The sequence below is a fragment of the Squalius cephalus genome, assembly GCF_949319135.1.
Source record: "Squalius cephalus genome assembly, chromosome: 24".
NCBI classification, from domain to species: Eukaryota; Metazoa; Chordata; class Actinopteri; order Cypriniformes; family Leuciscidae; genus Squalius; species Squalius cephalus.
Genome location: NC_137145.1, coordinates 132,501 through 149,167, shown reverse-complemented (window position 1 = coordinate 149,167; position 16,667 = coordinate 132,501). Strand labels below are relative to the sequence as shown.

Below are 16,667 nucleotides of genomic sequence, written 5' to 3'. Positions count from 1 at the left end.
TGAGCGCCGCTTACGTGTTTCTCTCTGAGCGCCGCTAACGTGTTTCTCTCTGAGCGCCGCTAATGTGTTTCTCTCTGAGCGCCGCTTACGTGTTTCTCTCTGAGCGCCGCTAACGTGTTTCTCTCTGAGCGCCGCTTACGTGTTTCTCTCTGAGCGCCGCTTACGTGTTTCTCTCTGAACGCCGCTTACGTGTTTCTCTCTGAGCGCCGCTAATTTGTTTCTCTCTGAGCGCCGCTTACGCGTTTCTCTCTGAGCGCCGCTTACGTGTTTCTCTCTGAGCGCCGCTAACGTGTTTCTCTCTGAGCGCCGCTAACGTGTTTCTCTCTGAGCGCAGCTAATGTGTTTCTCTCTGAGCGCCGCTTACGTGTTTCTCTCTGAGCGCCGCTAACGTGTTTCTCTCTGAGCGCCGCTAACGTGTTTCTCTCTGAGCGCCGCTTACGTGTTTCTCTCTGAGCGCCGCTAATGTGTTTCTCTCTGAGCGCCGCTTACGTGTTTCTCTCTGAGCGCCGCTAATGTGTTTCTCTCTGAGCGCCGCTAACGTGTTTCTCTCTGAGCGCCGCTAACGTGTTTCTCTCTGAGCGCCGCTAACGTGTTTCTCTCTGAGCGCCGCTTACGTGTTTCTCTCTGAGCGCCGCTAATGTGTTTCTCTCTGAGCGCCGCTAACGTGTTTCTCTCTGAGCGCCGCTAACGTGTTTCTCTCTGAGCGCCGCTTACGTGTTTCTCTCTGAGCGCCGCTAACGTGTTTCTCTCTGAGCGCCGCTTACGTGTTTCTCTCTGAGCGCCGCTAACGTGTTTCTCTCTGAGCGCCGCTAACGTGTTTCTCTCTGAGCGCCGCTAACGTGTTTCTCTCTGAGCTCCGCTAACGTGTTTCTCTCTGAGCGCCGCTAACGTGTTTCTCTCTGAGCGCCGCTAACGTGTTTCTCTCTGAGCGCCGCTTACGTGTTTCTCTCTGAGCGCCGCTAATGTGTTTCTCTCTGAGCGCCGCTTACGTGTTTCTCTCTGAGCGCCGCTAACGTGTTTCTCTCTGAGCGCCGCTAACGTGTTTCTCTCTGAGCGCCGCTAACGTGTTTCTCTCTGAGCGCCGCTAACGTGTTTCTCTCTGAGCGCCGCTTACGTGTTTCTCTCTGAGCGCCGCTAACGTGTTTCTCTCTGAGCGCCGCTAACGTGTTTCTCTCTGAGCGCCAAACATGTTTCTCTCTGAGCGCCGCTAACGTGTTTCTCTCTGAGCGCAGCTAATGTGTTTCTCTCTGAGCGCCGCTAACGTGTTTCTCTCTGAGCGCCGCTAATTTGTTTCTCTCTGAGCGCCGCTAACGTGTTTCTCTCTGAGCGCCGCTAACGTGTTTCTCTCTGAGCGCCAAACATGTTTCTCTCTGAGCGCCGCTAACGTGTTTCTCTCTGAGCGCAGCTAATGTGTTTCTCTCTGAGCGCCGCTAACGTGTTTCTCTCTGAGCGCCGCTAATTTGTTTCTCTCTGAGCGCCGCTAACGTGTTTCTCTCTGAGCGCCGCTAACGTGTTTCTCTCTGAGCGCCAAACATGTTTCTCTCTGAGCGCCGCTAACGTGTTTCTCTCTGAGCGCAGCTAATGTGTTTCTCTCTGAGCGCCGCTTACGTGTTTCTCTCTGAGCGCCGCTAATTTGTTTCTCTCTGAGCGCCGCTTACGTGTTTCTCTCTGAGCGCCGCTAACGTGTTTCTCTCTGAGCGCAGCTAATGTGTTTCTCTCTGAGCGCCGCTTACGTGTTTCTCTCTGAGCGCCGCTAACGTGTTTCTCTCTGAGCGCCGCTAACGTGTTTCTCTCTGAGCGCCGCTAACGTGTTTCTCTCTGAGCGCCGCTAACGTGTTTCTCTCTGAGCGCCGCTTACGTGTTTCTCTCTGAGCGCCGCTAATGTGTTTCTCTCTGAGCGCCGCTAACGTGTTTCTCTCTGAGCGCCGCTTACGTGTTTCTCTCTGAGCGCCGCTAACGTGTTTCTCTCTGAGCGCCGCTTACGTGTTTCTCTCTGAGCGCCGCTTACGTGTTTCTCTCTGAGCGCCGCTAATGTGTTTCTCTCTGAGCGCCGCTTACGTGTTTCTCTCTGAGCGCCGCTAACGTGTTTCTCTCTGAGCGCCGCTAACGTGTTTCTCTCTGAGCGCCGCTAACGTGTTTCTCTCTGAGCGCCGCTAACGTGTTTCTCTCTGAGCGCCGCTTACGTGTTTCTCTCTGAGCGCCGCTAACGTGTTTCTCTCTGAGCGCCGCTAACGTGTTTCTCTCTGAGCGCCAAACATGTTTCTCTCTGAGCGCCGCTAACGTGTTTCTCTCTGAGCGCAGCTAATGTGTTTCTCTCTGAGCGCCGCTAACGTGTTTCTCTCTGAGCGCCGCTAATTTGTTTCTCTCTGAGCGCCGCTAACGTGTTTCTCTCTGAGCGCCGCTAACGTGTTTCTCTCTGAGCGCCAAACATGTTTCTCTCTGAGCGCCGCTAACGTGTTTCTCTCTGAGCGCAGCTAATGTGTTTCTCTCTGAGCGCCGCTAACGTGTTTCTCTCTGAGCGCCGCTAATTTGTTTCTCTCTGAGCGCCGCTAACGTGTTTCTCTCTGAGCGCCGCTAACGTGTTTCTCTCTGAGCGCCGCTAACGTGTTTCTCTCTGAGCGCCGCTTACGTGTTTCTCTCTGAGCGCCGCTAACGTGTTTCTCTCTGAGCGCCGCTAACGTGTTTCTCTCTGAGCGCCAAACATGTTTCTCTCTGAGCGCCGCTAACGTGTTTCTCTCTGAGCGCAGCTAATGTGTTTCTCTCTGAGTGCCGCTTACGTGTTTCTCTCTGAGCGCCGCTAATTTGTTTCTCTCTGAGCGCCGCTTACGTGTTTCTCTCTGAGCGCCGCTAACGTGTTTCTCTCTGAGCGCAGCTAATGTGTTTCTCTCTGAGCGCCGCTTACGTGTTTCTCTCTGAGCGCCGCTAACGTGTTTCTCTCTGAGCGCCGCTAACGTGTTTCTCTCTGAGCGCCGCTAACGTGTTTCTCTCTGAGCGCCGCTAACGTGTTTCTCTCTGAGCGCCGCTTACGTGTTTCTCTCTGAGCGCCGCTAATGTGTTTCTCTCTGAGCGCCGCTAATGGGTTTCTCTCTGAGCGCCGCTAACGTGTTTCTCTCTGAGCGCCGCTTACGTGTTTCTCTCTGAGCGCCGCTAACGTGTTTCTCTCTGAGCGCCGCTTACGTGTTTCTCTCTGAGCGCCGCTAATGTGTTTCTCTCTGAGCGCCGCTTACGTGTTTCTCTCTGAGCGCCGCTAACGTGTTTCTCTCTGAGCGCCGCTAACGTGTTTCTCTCTGAGCGCCGCTAACGTGTTTCTCTCTGAGCGCCGCTTACGTGTTTCTCTCTGAGCGCCGCTAACGTGTTTCTCTCTGAGCGCCGCTTACGTGTTTCTCTCTGAGCGCCGCTAACGTGTTTCTCTCTGAGCGCCGCTAACGTGTTTCTCTCTGAGCGCCAAACATGTTTCTCTCTGAGCGCCACTAACGTGTTTCTCTCTGAGCGCAGCTAATGTGTTTCTCTCTGAGCGCCGCTAACGTGTTTCTCTCTGAGCGCCGCTTACGTGTTTCTCTCTGAGCGCCGCTAACGTGTTTCTCTCTGAGCGCCGCTAACGTGTTTCTCTCTGAGCGCCGCTAACGTGTTTCTCTCTGAGCGCCGCTAACGTGTTTCTCTCTGAGCGCCGCTAACGTGTTTCTCTCTGAGCGCCGCTAACGTCTTGTGTTTCTCTCTGAGCGCCGCTTACGTGTTTCTCTCTGAGCGCCGCTAACGTGTTTCTCTCTGAGCGCAGCTAACGTGTTTCTCTCTGAGCGCCGCTTACGTGTTTCTCTCTGAGCGCCGCTAACGTGTTTCTCTCTGAGCGCCGCTAACGTGTTTCTCTCTGAGCGCCGCTAACGTGTTTCTCTCTGAGCGCCAAACATGTTTCTCTCTGAGCGCCGCTAGCGTGTTTCTCTCTGAGCGCCGCTAGCGTGTTTCTCTCTGATCGCCGCTAGGCGTGTTTCTCTCTGAACGCCGCTAGCGTGTTTCTCTCTGAGCGCCGCTTACGTGTTTCTCTCTGAGCGCTGCTAGCGTGTTTCTCTCTGAGCGCCGCTAGCGTGTTTCTCTCTGAGCGCCGCTAACGTGTTTCTCTCTGAGCGCCGCTAACGTGTTTCTCTCTGAGCGCCGCTTACGTGTTTCTCTCTGAGCGCCGCTAACGTGTTTCTCTCTGAGCGCCGCTAACGTGTTTCTCTCTGAGCGCCGCTTACGTGTTTCTCTCTGAGCGCCGCTTACGTGTTTCTCTCTGAGCGCCGCAAACGTGTTTCTCTCTGAGCGCCGCTAACGTGTTTCTCTCTGAGCGCCGCTTACTTGTTTCTCTCTGAGCGCAGAAAACGTGTTTCTCTCTGAGCGCCGCTAACGTGTTTCTCTCTGAGCGCAGCTAACGTGTTTCTCTCTGAGCGCCGCTAACGTGTTTCTCTCTGAGCGCCGCTAACGTGTTTCTCTCTGAGCGCCGCTAACGTGTTTCTCTCTGAGCGCCGCTTACGTGTTTCTCTCTGAGCGCCGCTAACGTGTTTCTCTCTGAGCGCCGCAAACATGTTTCTCTCTGAGCGCCGCTAACGTGTTTCTCTCTGAGCGCCGCTAACGTGTTTCTCTCTGAGTGCCGCTAACGTCTTATGTTTCTCTCTGAGCGCCGCTAACGTCTTGTGTTTCTCTCTGAGCGCCGCTAACGTGTTTCTCTCTGAGCGCCGCTAACGTGTTTCTCTCTGAGCGCCGCTAGCGTGTTTCTCTCTGAGCGCCGCTAGCGTGTTTCTCTCTGAACGCCGCTAGCGTGTTTCTCTCTGAGCGCCGCTAGCGTGTTTCTCTCTGAGCGCCGCTAGCGTGTTTCTCTCTGAGCGCCGCTAACGTGTTTCTCTCTGAGCGCCGCTAACGTGTTTCTCTCTGAGCGCCGCTAACGTGTTTCTCTCTGATCGCCGCTAGGCGTGTTTCTCTCTGAACGCCGCTAGCGTGTTTCTCTCTGAGCGCCGCTAGCGTGTTTCTCTCTGAGCGCCGCTAGCGTGTTTCTCTCTGAGCGCCGCTAGCGTGTTTCTCTCTGAGCGCCGCTAACGTGTTTCTCTCTGAGCGCCGCTAACGTGTTTCTCTCTCGAGTGCCGCTAACGTGTTTCTCTCTGAGCGCCGCTGACGTCTTGTGTTTCTCTCTGAACGCCGCTAGCGTGTTTCTCTCTGAGCGCCGCTAACGTGTTTCTCTCTGAGCGCCGCTAACGTGTTTCTCTCTCGAGTGCAGCTACGAGCCTACAGCCAGACACGGTACAGCGGAGAGAGCCGCGAGTTTGAGAGTGACTGTGGCGTAACAGGCTTCACGTCCTTCAGGGTGATCCGAGGAAACTGGCTGCTGTTCGATGAGGAGGGATATTCTGGGAACCAGTATATCCTGGGGGAGGGGCTTTACCCTGACCTCACTTCCTGTGGCTGTTTATCGAGCGCCATCAAGTCTTTAAAGCCCATTCCATACGTGAGTCGATGACAGCAAACACCACCATATTACAGTAGACACAAGAAATAAACATGCCTCCCGTGACATTGGTATGTGTTTCTGGGTTCAGAGTTTCACGGAGCCGTCCGTGAGTCTGTTTTCTCTCAGCGGTTTTGAGGGCCTTGAAGAAACGTGTTTCTCAGATGTGGAGAGCTTGAGCCACTTCTTCAGCCAGTCTGTGAGAGTCACCAGCGGCCTGTAAGAGCTCCTTCACTACTCGCTGTTCCTGTTAATAATGCTCTCAGTCAGGGTGACGAACACGCTGTTGTCTCACAGGTGGGTCGCGTATGAATACGCTCGTTTCAAGGGCCGCCAGATGCTCGTGCAGCCTGGAGAATATCCGGTGTGGGGCGATCTGAGCGGCTGGGAGACCATCGGGTCGCTGAAGCCTCTCAAACAGGTCAGTTCAAAAAAGAATCACAATTAACTAATCGTGAAAAATGACAATTACAGTGTAAGGGTGGATTTCCTGCAGGGGTTCAGTCTGCAAGACTGCCGAATGACTAAAGAAACGTTATTAGCAAAAACTGTACATTTCTTGTCTATTCCACCCACTGCTACTTATACCAACGACGGAAATAAGCGCAGTTACAAGAGCTTAATATTTGTGGGAGAGCGTTGCTATAGAGAGTGATGATATTGTATTGCAGTAGGTAGCACTTCCAAGTCAATACCAAATCAAAACTAGTTAGCACATTATTTGTAATTGAAAAGGTTTAATGACAAAATGTGGTTATGATTACACTTAAAATAGTTACAAAATAGATGTATGAGATAACTTATACCATTGATCATCTTACCCAGCATATATGTAAAATGTTACCAGAGAGAGAGAGAGAGAATAAGAAGAGAGCTAGATCATTAAAGAGACAGAGCCACAGTTACAATCTTATTTTATCCCTTCCGTGACCATGTGACTAAAACCCAAATGTGAGACGTTCAAACTGACCAATCAGATAATTACAACTTCCCCCATTGTACTAAAGGTGTGACAATTCATCGACCCCCAAAGTACACACATGTCTGCCTTCAGGCCTTGATCACTATCAGCCCCTCGGTGCCTTTGGGAACTCCAAATGGTCCTTGTGGTAGAAAGAGGGGGTGGAAAACAGGAAAGCAAATGTCTTTGTTCATTTTCAATCCTACAATAGGTTCTGTATGGATCTGGGTTTACACTAGCCTGGTCCTACCAGACTCTCGTACATTTCATTTGTACAGAGACTCTGGCCAATCTCCATTGACAAGCGTTAACTTCCTTGAAGGCGGGAACTCTGTTGAAGTTTAAAACTATGGGATCTGCCCAGAGCCACTCTGGATCTGCCATAACCAATCGCTAACGTTTGGTCATGTAGTAACCCTACAACTCAGACTAGCGCACGACATACACGTCGTCGTTCTCAGCCACTCCCTCTGTTCGCTGATTGGACTGGCGAATATACCGCAAACCCAGACGACGTACTGAAGGAAAATGAAAATTGAGCGGAAGTACTTAAGAGGGCGGAGCCAGGCTAGGTTTGCACCATATTTACACCGTGAACAGTGATTGGCCACTGCATTAACGTCAGTGATTGGTTACGATGGCGCAGAAGAAATCCGCTCACGAACGCTCTCATCATAACTAACAGTGTAAACACAATGTAAATGACTGATTGATTTAGCAGTATACACATTTTATTATTAGAACGGGAGTTTTTCAGAGATTGCAGAGCTCGGCTGAACTGACGTGATGTGATGTGATGGTGGGCGATATGACAAAAACATCATATGATCGCGTCACGGTTTTTGTTCATACTGGCTTTAAGACTAGTTTAGTTACTGAGCAGTACAGCCAAACGAATTTCCTTATTTTAAAAAAAAGAGCCCTATAAGGGAATAAAGCATAAAAGAAAAATGAATGACAGATCATTTAGACCAAAGTAGGTGTGATCAATATGACCAAAACCTTATTTTTAATAGTGAACGTATAAATATAATATAAAGGTAAAATAATGAGATAAAGTGAAATAAGAACAAAGATGCAAATGACAAACAATAGGACTATATACAATATTAGAACGATATATAGTTCCATATAAAGGGTTAAGGTCCTTGCACACTGAAGTCCGAAATTTTCGCATGCGTTTCGCATACGCACGCGTATTCGTGAATATTCGTGATTCGGTGGCTCTAAATTGTCAAAACACCAAGACTCTCGTTCATCTTCAGAACACAGATGAGATATTTTTGATGAGATCTGAGAGCTGTCTAACTCCTCCATAGGCTGCTCGGTAACTTCATTCTGCTGGTCCAGAAAAGTTAGTAGGACATCGTTAAAATAGTCAGAGTGACTACAGTGGCTCAACCTTAAGTTTATCAAGCGACGAGAATACTTTTTGTGCACAAAAAATACAAAAATAACGACTTTATTCAACTCTTCATGTTCCTCCGTGTGTTTCTCTGAGTGAGTTCACGAGACGCATGCGCCAGAACTGAGGAGAGGACGCTCACCATCATTGGATGGGAAAGTGTGAAAGGTAAGCCATTCATTGGTCAGGCACTTTTACGTTTTCTCGTTGGTTTCTCACGATTCGGAAATGCACACTTTATTGATCTGCGGTTGATCTGCGCATGCGTCGTGTCTGAACGCGTTGTTTGTGTTTGGAGCTCCATCGATTTGATTCATAATCCGTGATTTTTCTCTTTAAACTCACTTACAACGAACATTTTCTACTTTTCCTCAATGAGAAGCACTGCTGCGCACAACGCGGACTGTTGAGCGGACTGTTGAGCAGACGCGTCTCAAGCCGATTAGTGATCCAACACCGGTTTTCACCTGTGGATCACGGCTGAGTGCGTCTTCTCTACACTCACTTACAAACGAACATTTTCTCGCCTATCGTGCGTCTACATTACACCCGTACCACTAAAAAGACGGATTATATCCAAGACTTCAGTCATAAATTAGTATTATTATTGATAGCATCACTGGTAGCGTCGTTGCTAACTTACTGTCCATCTGTTAAAATGGCGAATATATCAGATGTATGTTGTCTACCTTTTGGTGCAGGTGAGGACACATTCGAGCTGCACCCGGTGCAGTCTGAGCTGGAAGCTGTAGAGAAGCAGATCCGCGACCTTTTAGAGAGACAAGCCAAGCTGAGAGACCGGCGTTTAGCTCTTGAAACAGCACGCGCCGATGCGTCGATGAGAGACCGGCGTTTAGCTCTTGAAACATCACGCGCCGATGCACACAAATCAGTGACTAACATTAGTAATCCGCTGATCCCGACCTCGTCTACTCCGTGCGTTTCTCGAAGCCACGAAGCCTGGGTGGTTCCGCAGCGGAAGACGCGGGCCAGGACCAGAGCAAGAACCTCTCCGCCCTTCCCGGTTTTAGAGATCTCCACCCAGAATCTCCCCTCTTTGCGAAACGGAACGCGATGCTGTGATCATCGGCGATTCCATCGTCCGGCAACGTCCACGCTACATTAGGTAAAAGTAAGGTGCGCACTCACTGCTTTCCTGGTGCTCGTGTTCTTGATGTCGCTGCGCGGGTACCCGAGATCTTGAACGGTGACGAGCGTGTCAGAGCCGTCGTGTTGCACGCGGGAGTGAACGATATCAGGCTGCGGCAGACGGAGGTTCTGAAGAAAGACTTCAGGAGCCTGATCGAGACGGTACGCAGCACATCGCCTGAAATAACGATTATTGTGTCAGGACCGCTTCCCACATACCGACAAGGGCATGAAAAGTTCAGTAGATTATTTGCGCTAAATGAATGGTTAATGTCATGGTGCAATGAGCAGAAACTGCTCTTTGTAAATAATTGGAATCTGTTTTGGGAGCGTCCTAGGCTTTACCGTGCTGATGGCTTACACCCAAGTAGAATCGGAGCAGATCTTCTGTCTGATAACATCTCCAAGACGTTAAATACCGTTTGACTAGTAACCAAAAGTCCAAATTACAGTCTCTGCTGCACCAACTTAATTGATATAAATACTAGTGTAGAACATTGCATAGAAACTGTGTCTATTCCTCGTTTAGTGAGATCAAATAATAAATCTACTGCAGGATCTAGGAACAATCTAATTGTTATTAAAACAGAAAATCTCACTATTAGTGAACAAAAACAATTTCTAAAGCTAGGTCTTCTAAACATTAGATCACTCACACCTAAGGCAGTTATTGTAAATGAAATAGTCACAGATAATAGTTTAGATGTACATTGCCTTACTGAAACCTGGCTTAAACCAAATGATTATTTCTGTCTTAATGAGTCTACTCCACCAGGATACTGTTATAAGCATGAGCCCCGTCTGATTGGTCGTGGCAGTGGTGTTGCAACAATCTATAGAGATATTCTTAATGTTACCCAGAAAACAGGTGACAAGTTTAATTCGTTTGAAGTACTTGTACTAAATGTTACGCTCTCAGATGTAAGAAAAAAATCCCTATTATCTTTAGCTTTGGCTACCATATATAGACCGCCTGGGCCTTACGCTGATTTCCTAAAAGAGTTTGCAGATTTTCTCTCAGATCTATTGGTTAATGTCGATAAAGCATTAATTGTTGGAGATTTTAACATACACGTAGATAATTCAAATGATGCGTTAGGGGCTGCGTTTACAGATTTATTAAACTCCTTTGGGGTCAAGCAAAACGTCACTGGTCCCACTCATCGTCTTAACATACACTCGATTTAATTATATCATATGGAACCGATCCAACCGATATAGATATCATTCCACAAAGCGATGATGTTACTGACCATTACATGGTAACTTGCATATTACGTACCCCTGTAATATATCATGCTGCGCCGCGTTATCGATTAGGCAGAACAATCCTTCCATCCACCATAGATAATTTCTCAAATTGCTTCTCATCTGTCTCAGCTGCTCAGTGAACCCAAACAAACAGATGAACTAGAAGAACTAACTAGCACTATGAGCACCATTCTCTCAAGAACATTGGATATTGTTGCACCCATTAAATAAAAAAATGTCAGAGAGAAAATTAAAGCACCATGGTACAACAATACTACGCATGTTCTAAAGAGAGAACCCCGTAATTTAGAGCGTAAATGGAAACAAACTAAATTAGAGGTCTTTAGAATCGTGTGGAAAGACAGTATGTCACGTTATAAAAAGACCCTAAAAGTGGCCAGGGCTGAGCACCTCCGCAATCTAATAGAAAATAACCATAACAATCCTAGGTTTTTATTTAACACCATGGCTAGACTAACAAATAAACAAGCGTCACCTGAACAAAATATCCCGTTACAGTTTAGTAGTAATGATTTCATGAACTTCTTCACTGAGAAAATAGAAAGCATCAGAACCACAATTGTAAACGTTCAATCTTCAATCGCGCCTTATAATTCAGCCTCAATTATCACCCCGCAAGAACAATTACAGTGTTTTACAACTATAGAACAAAAAGAGTTAAATAAACTTATCACTTCATCTAAAACAACAACATGTTTATTAGATCCTATACCAACTAAACTACTGAAAGAAGTGTTACCTATAGTGGAAGAGCCTCTCCTCAATATTATTAACTCATCTTTATCTTTAGGTCATGTTCCAAGAACATTTAAATTGGCAGTTATAAAATCACTCATTAAGAAACCACAATTAGATCATAATAACCTAGCAAATTATAGACCCATTTCAAATCTTCCATTTATGTCTAAAATATTAGAAAAAGTTGTGTCCGCTCAACTGGGCTCTTTCTTGCAAGAAAATGACATTATGAAAAGTTTCAGTCTGGATTCAGACCGCATCATAGCACTGAAACTGCGCTCGTTAAAATCACAAATGATTTACTTTTAGTTTCTGACCAAGGCTGTATCTCAATACTAGTTTTACTTGATCTTAGTGCTGCGTTCGATACTATAGATCACACAATACTCTTAGATCGACTACAAAATTATACTGGTGTTCAAGGACAAGCATTAAGCTGGTTCAGATCATACTTATCTGACCGATACCATTTTGTCTATTTAAATGGAGAAAAATCGATCATAACTCCAGTAAACTATGGAGTGCCGCAGGGATCTGTGTTAGGCCCTCTGCTATTCTCAATATATATGCTGCCACTTGGAAATATTATAAGGAAACATGGAATTAGTTTCCATTGTTATGCTGATGACACTCAAATTTCATCACGGCCGGATGAAAACGCTAAATTATCCCAATTGACAGAGTGTGTTAAAGATATAAAAGATTGGATGATGCGCAATTTTCTTTTATTAAATCCAGACAAGACAGAGGTAATACTTATCGGTTAAAAAAACCGCCCACAACACCTCTCACAATACAACTTTAACATAGTAGGATGTCCTGTTACTTTATCCTCTACAGTAAAAGACCTGGGTGTTATACTAGATTGCAACCTGTCTTTTGAAAATCATATTTCATGTTACAAAAACAGCCTTTTTCCACCTTAGAAACATTGCTAAGCTACGTAATATGCTATCTGTTTCTGATGCAGAAAAGTTAGTTTGTGCATTCATGACCTCGAGACTAGATTACTGTAATGCTTTATTAGCTGGTTGTCCTGCATCCTCAATAAACAAGCTACAGTTAGTCCAAAATGCCGCCGCTAGAGTTCTTACTAGATCAAGAAAATATGATCATATAACACCAATTTTATCATCTCTACACTGGTTACCTATAAAGTCCCGTATTAACTACAAGGTATTGCTACTGACTTATAAAGCCCTAAACGGCTTAGCTCCAGTCTATTTAACGGATCTTCTATCGCCCTATAATCCATCGCGCTCTTTAAGATCACTAAATTCGAGGCTTTTGGTCATTCCTAGGATATCCAGATCCACCAAAGGAGGGAGAGCATTTTCACATTTAGCTCCAAAACTCTGGAATAGCCTTCCTGATACTGTCCGTTGCTCAGACTCGCTCTCCCAGTTTAAAACTAGATTAAAGACGCATCTCTTCAGCCAGGCATTTATATAATATTTTTAATCTTACAGTTAAATCCGGTCTCTAGTTCATAAACGCCAGAGGAGAACTGGCCCCCGACTGAGCCCGGGTTCTCCCAAGGTTTTTTTTTCTCCATTAGGTCCTTATGGAGTTTTTCGGTTCCTTGCCACTGTTGCCTTTGGCTTGCTCAGTTGGGGATATTTTGGGGATATTTAATTTTAATTTTATCAATCAATAAATTCCACTAGAAACAAACCTTGTTGTATTATTTTAATTTAATACTGTGAAGCTGCTTTGATACAATCTGTATTGTGAAAAGCGCTATACAAATATACTTGACTTGACTTTAGAACCATTTTAAATATCGAGACCCATTGGCGTCCTCGTCTCAGTTCTGGCGCATGCGTCTCGTGAACTCACTCAGAGAAACACTGAGGAACATGAAGAGTTAAATAAAGTTGTTATTTTTGTGTTTTTTTGCGCACAAAAAGTATTCTCGTCGCTTGATAAACTTAAGGTTGAGCCACTGTAGACACTTGGACTATTTTAACAATGTTTTTACTAACTTTTCTGGGCCGGCATAATTAAATAGAAGCCTATGAAGGAGTGAGACAGCTCTTAGATCTCATCAAAAATATCTTAATTTGTGTTCCGAAGATGAACGACAGTCTGACAGCGTTGGAACAACATGAGGGAGAGTAATTACTGACAGAGTTTTAATTTTTGGGAGAACTAACCCTTTAAAGTACTTTAATATCAATTGTTTGAATTAATGAAAATAACGGGCAATTAGGATTTTTGCCCTAAACAACATTATTTGTAAGGAGTGTGTGTGTGTGTGTCATTATTACGAGTCTGCACGTGATTCTAGTGTTTCTGTTTGCTTTAATCAGTGTGCTAGACTTGTAGTTTGGCAGTGAATCGGTTGTCTAAAGCACCGAAGCTTTGAGGTAAGCAAATGTCTTCATGTCTTCATGTCTGGGTTTAAATCTCCTCAGCCGAAAGTGTTGGTTCATGTGCGGAGTCGAGCTCTGGATTCAGTTCTGACCAGCGAGAGCAAAGGCGGCTCTTTCCCAGCCAAACTCTCCCTGTGTCCCGCTGACCGCTCTCTGGACACACAGCGCTGGACCTTCACCGACGGCCTCCTGAAGAACACGGTCAGTCCAACACACACGTGTTCAGAGAATATTCTTCTGACATTCTAAACCAAAGTATGAGCCGAACTTCACAAACCGTCTCCTTGGATATTAGTTGGATAGTTTGTTCCCCCTCGGTTGAAATTGCGTTGGTAACGCTTTGATGAGTGAGATTGGCCTGTTTTGTTATTCCTGGAGTCTCTGAAGCTTGTGTAAAGACTCCGCCCTCTTCTGAACGGAGGCGGAGCTGCAGCTCATTTGCATTTAAAGGGACACACACAAAAACGGCTCATTTTTCTTCACACCCAAAATGGGGCAAATTTGACAAGCTATAATAAATGATCTGGTATTTTGAGCTGAAATTTCAGACACACATTCTGGGACTCCATAGATTTATATTACATCTGGTGAAAAGGGGCATAATATGTAACCTTTAATGTTAGTTCACTGTGCATTAACTAATGTTAACAAATACAGCCTTTGATTTTAATAATGTATTACTAAATGTTGAAATTAAGATGAATTAAGATTAATAAATGCTGTAAAACTATTGTTCATTCTTAGTTCATGTTAACTAATGAACCTAAGTGTAAAGTGTTACCATTGTGTTCCTGGTACGCTCAGAGAGAAAGTGAGGGTCCGCTAGAGATTAAAACAGGGAAGTGTTCAAGCACAGTTTGACTGACAGCTGATCGAGAACAAGACTGAATATCTTTATTTCATTTTTTTTCATAGTTTTCAGAAACCGAGTTTTACAGTCATGTGATGTTGTGTGTCAGAAGCAGGAGTGCTGAACCTCAGAGACTCTCCATTGACGGTTCACAGTGATTCAGTCGTTGTGTGTGTGTGTGTGTGTGCGTGCAGGCGCTGCGCGGCTGTCTGTGTGTGATCGGGGCCAAGGCCTGCGCCGGAGCCAGAGTGGCATTATGGGAAGAACATGGGCGTGTGAACCAGCGCTGGAGTCTCAGCGAGGACGGGAGAATCTGCTCACATCTAAACCACAGCCTGGTGTTAGACCTCAGAGGTGTGTGTGTGTGTGTGTGTGTGTGTGTGAGAGGTGTTAGACCTCAGAGGTGTGTGTGTGTGTGTGTGTGTGTGTGTGTGTGTGTGAGAGGTGTTAGACCTCAGAGGTGTGTGTGTGTGAAAGGTGTTAGACCTCAGAGGTGTGTGTGTGTGTGTGTGTGTGTGTGAGAGGTGTTAGACCTCAGAGGTGTGTGTGTGTGTGTGTGTGTGAGAGGTGTTAGACCTCAGAGGTGTGTGTGTGTGTGTGTGTGTGTGTGAGAGGTGTTAGACCTCAGAGGTGTGTGTGTGTGTGTGTGTGTGTGAGAGGTGTTAGACCTCAGAGGTGTGTGTGTGTGTGTGTGTGTGTGTGTGTGTGTGTGAGAGGTGTTAGACCTCAGAGGTGTGTGTGTGTGAAAGGTGTTAGACCTCAGAGGTGTGTGTGTGTGTGTGTGTGTGTGTGTGTGAGAGGTGTTAGACCTCAGAGGTGTGTGTGTGAGAGGTGTTAGACCTCAGAGGTGTGTGTGTGTGTGTGTGTGTGTGTGAGAGGTGTTAGACCTCAGAGGTGTGTGTGTGTGTGTGTGTGAGAGAGGTGTTAGACCTCAGAGGTGTGTGTGTGTGTGTGTGTGTGTGAGGTGTTAGACCTCAGAGGTGTGTGTGTGTGTGTGTGTGTGTGTGAGAGGTGTTAGACCTCAGAGGTGTGTGTGTGTGAGAGGTGTTAGACCTCAGAGGTGTGTGTGTGTGTGTGTGAGAGGTGTTAGACCTCAGAGGTGTGTGTGTGTGTGTGTGTGTGTGTGTGTGTGTGTGAGAGGTGTTAGACCTCAGAGGTGTGTGTGTGTGTGTGTGAGAGAGGTGTTAGACCTCAGAGGTGTGTGTGTGTGTGTGTGTGTGAGAGAGGTGTTAGACCTCAGAGGTGTGTGTGTGTGTGAGAGAGGTGTTAGACCTCAGAGGTGTGTGTGTGTGTGTGTGTGAGGTGTTAGACCTCAGAGGTGTGTATGTGAGAGAGGTGTTAGACCTCAGAGGTGTGTGTGTGTGTGTGTGAGGTGTTAGACCTCAGAGGTGTGTGTGTGAGAGAGGTGTTAGACCTCAGAGGTATGTGTGTGTGTGTGAGGTGTTAGACCTCAGAGGTGTGTGTGTGTGTGTGTGTGTGTGTGTGTGTGTGTGTGTGTGTGAGAGGTGTTAGACCTCAGAGGTGTGTGTGTGTGTGTGTGTGTGTGAGGTGTTAGACCTCAGAGGTGTGTGTGTGTGTGTGTGTGTGTGAGGTGTTAGACCTCAGAGGTGTGTGTGAGAGAGGTGTTAGACCTCAGAGGTGTGTGTGTGTGTGTGTGTGTGAGAGAGGTGTTAGACCTCAGAGGTGTGTGTGTGTGTGAGAGAGGTGTTAGACCTCAGAGGTGTGTGTGTGTGTGTGAGGTGTTAGACCTCAGAGGTGTGTATGTGAGAGAGGTGTTAGACCTCAGAGGTATGTGTGTGTGTGTGTGAGGTGTTAGACCTCAGAGGTGTGTGTGTGAGAGAGGTGTTAGACCTCAGAGGTATGTGTGTGTGTGTGAGGTGTTAGACCTCAGAGGTGTGTGTGTGTGTGTGTGTGTGTGTGTGTGTGTGTGTGTGAGAGGTGTTAGACCTCAGAGGTGTGTGTGTGTGTGAGAGAGGTGTTAGACCTCAGAGGTGTGTGTGTGTGTGTGAGGTGTTAGACCTCAGAGGTGTGTATGTGAGAGAGGTGTTAGACCTCAGAGGTGTGTGTGTGTGTGTGTGAGGTGTTAGACCTCAGAGGTGTGTGTGTGAGAGAGGTGTTAGACCTCAGAGGTATGTGTGTGTGTGTGAGGTGTTAGACCTCAGAGGTGTGTGTGTGTGTGTGTGTGTGTGTGTGTGTGTGTGTGTGAGAGGTGTTAGACCTCAGAGGTGTGTGTGTGTGTGTGAGGTGTTAGACCTCAGAGGTGTGTGTGTGTGTGTGAGGTGTTAGACCTCAGAGGTGTGTGTGTGTGAGGTGTTAGACCTCAGAGGTGTGTGTGTGTGTGTGTGAGGTGTTAGACCTCAGAGGTGTGTGTGTGTGTGTGTGTGTGTGTGTGTGTGTGTGTGTGGTGTTAGACCTCAGAGGTGTGTGTGTGTTTGAGGTGTTAGACC

At 46.8% G+C, this 16,667-nt stretch overlaps 1 protein-coding gene across 3 annotated transcripts in view; it reads left to right on the top strand.

Annotated features, from left to right (window-relative positions):
• LOC307152224 (beta/gamma crystallin domain-containing protein 3) overlaps positions 1-16,667 on the top strand; it is a 57,103-nt gene that overhangs the window by 38,006 nt on the left and 2,430 nt on the right. For all 3 annotated transcript variants that reach the window (XM_079860662.1, XM_079860661.1, XM_079860663.1), the window contains exons 16-20: positions 5,243-5,470; positions 5,562-5,689; positions 5,768-5,891; positions 13,413-13,571; positions 14,415-14,574. In XM_079860662.1, the coding sequence (XP_079716788.1) occupies positions 5,243-5,470; positions 5,562-5,689; positions 5,768-5,891; positions 13,413-13,571; positions 14,415-14,574 (799 nt within the window). The remainder of the gene's footprint in view (positions 1-5,242; positions 5,471-5,561; positions 5,690-5,767; positions 5,892-13,412; positions 13,572-14,414; positions 14,575-16,667) is intronic.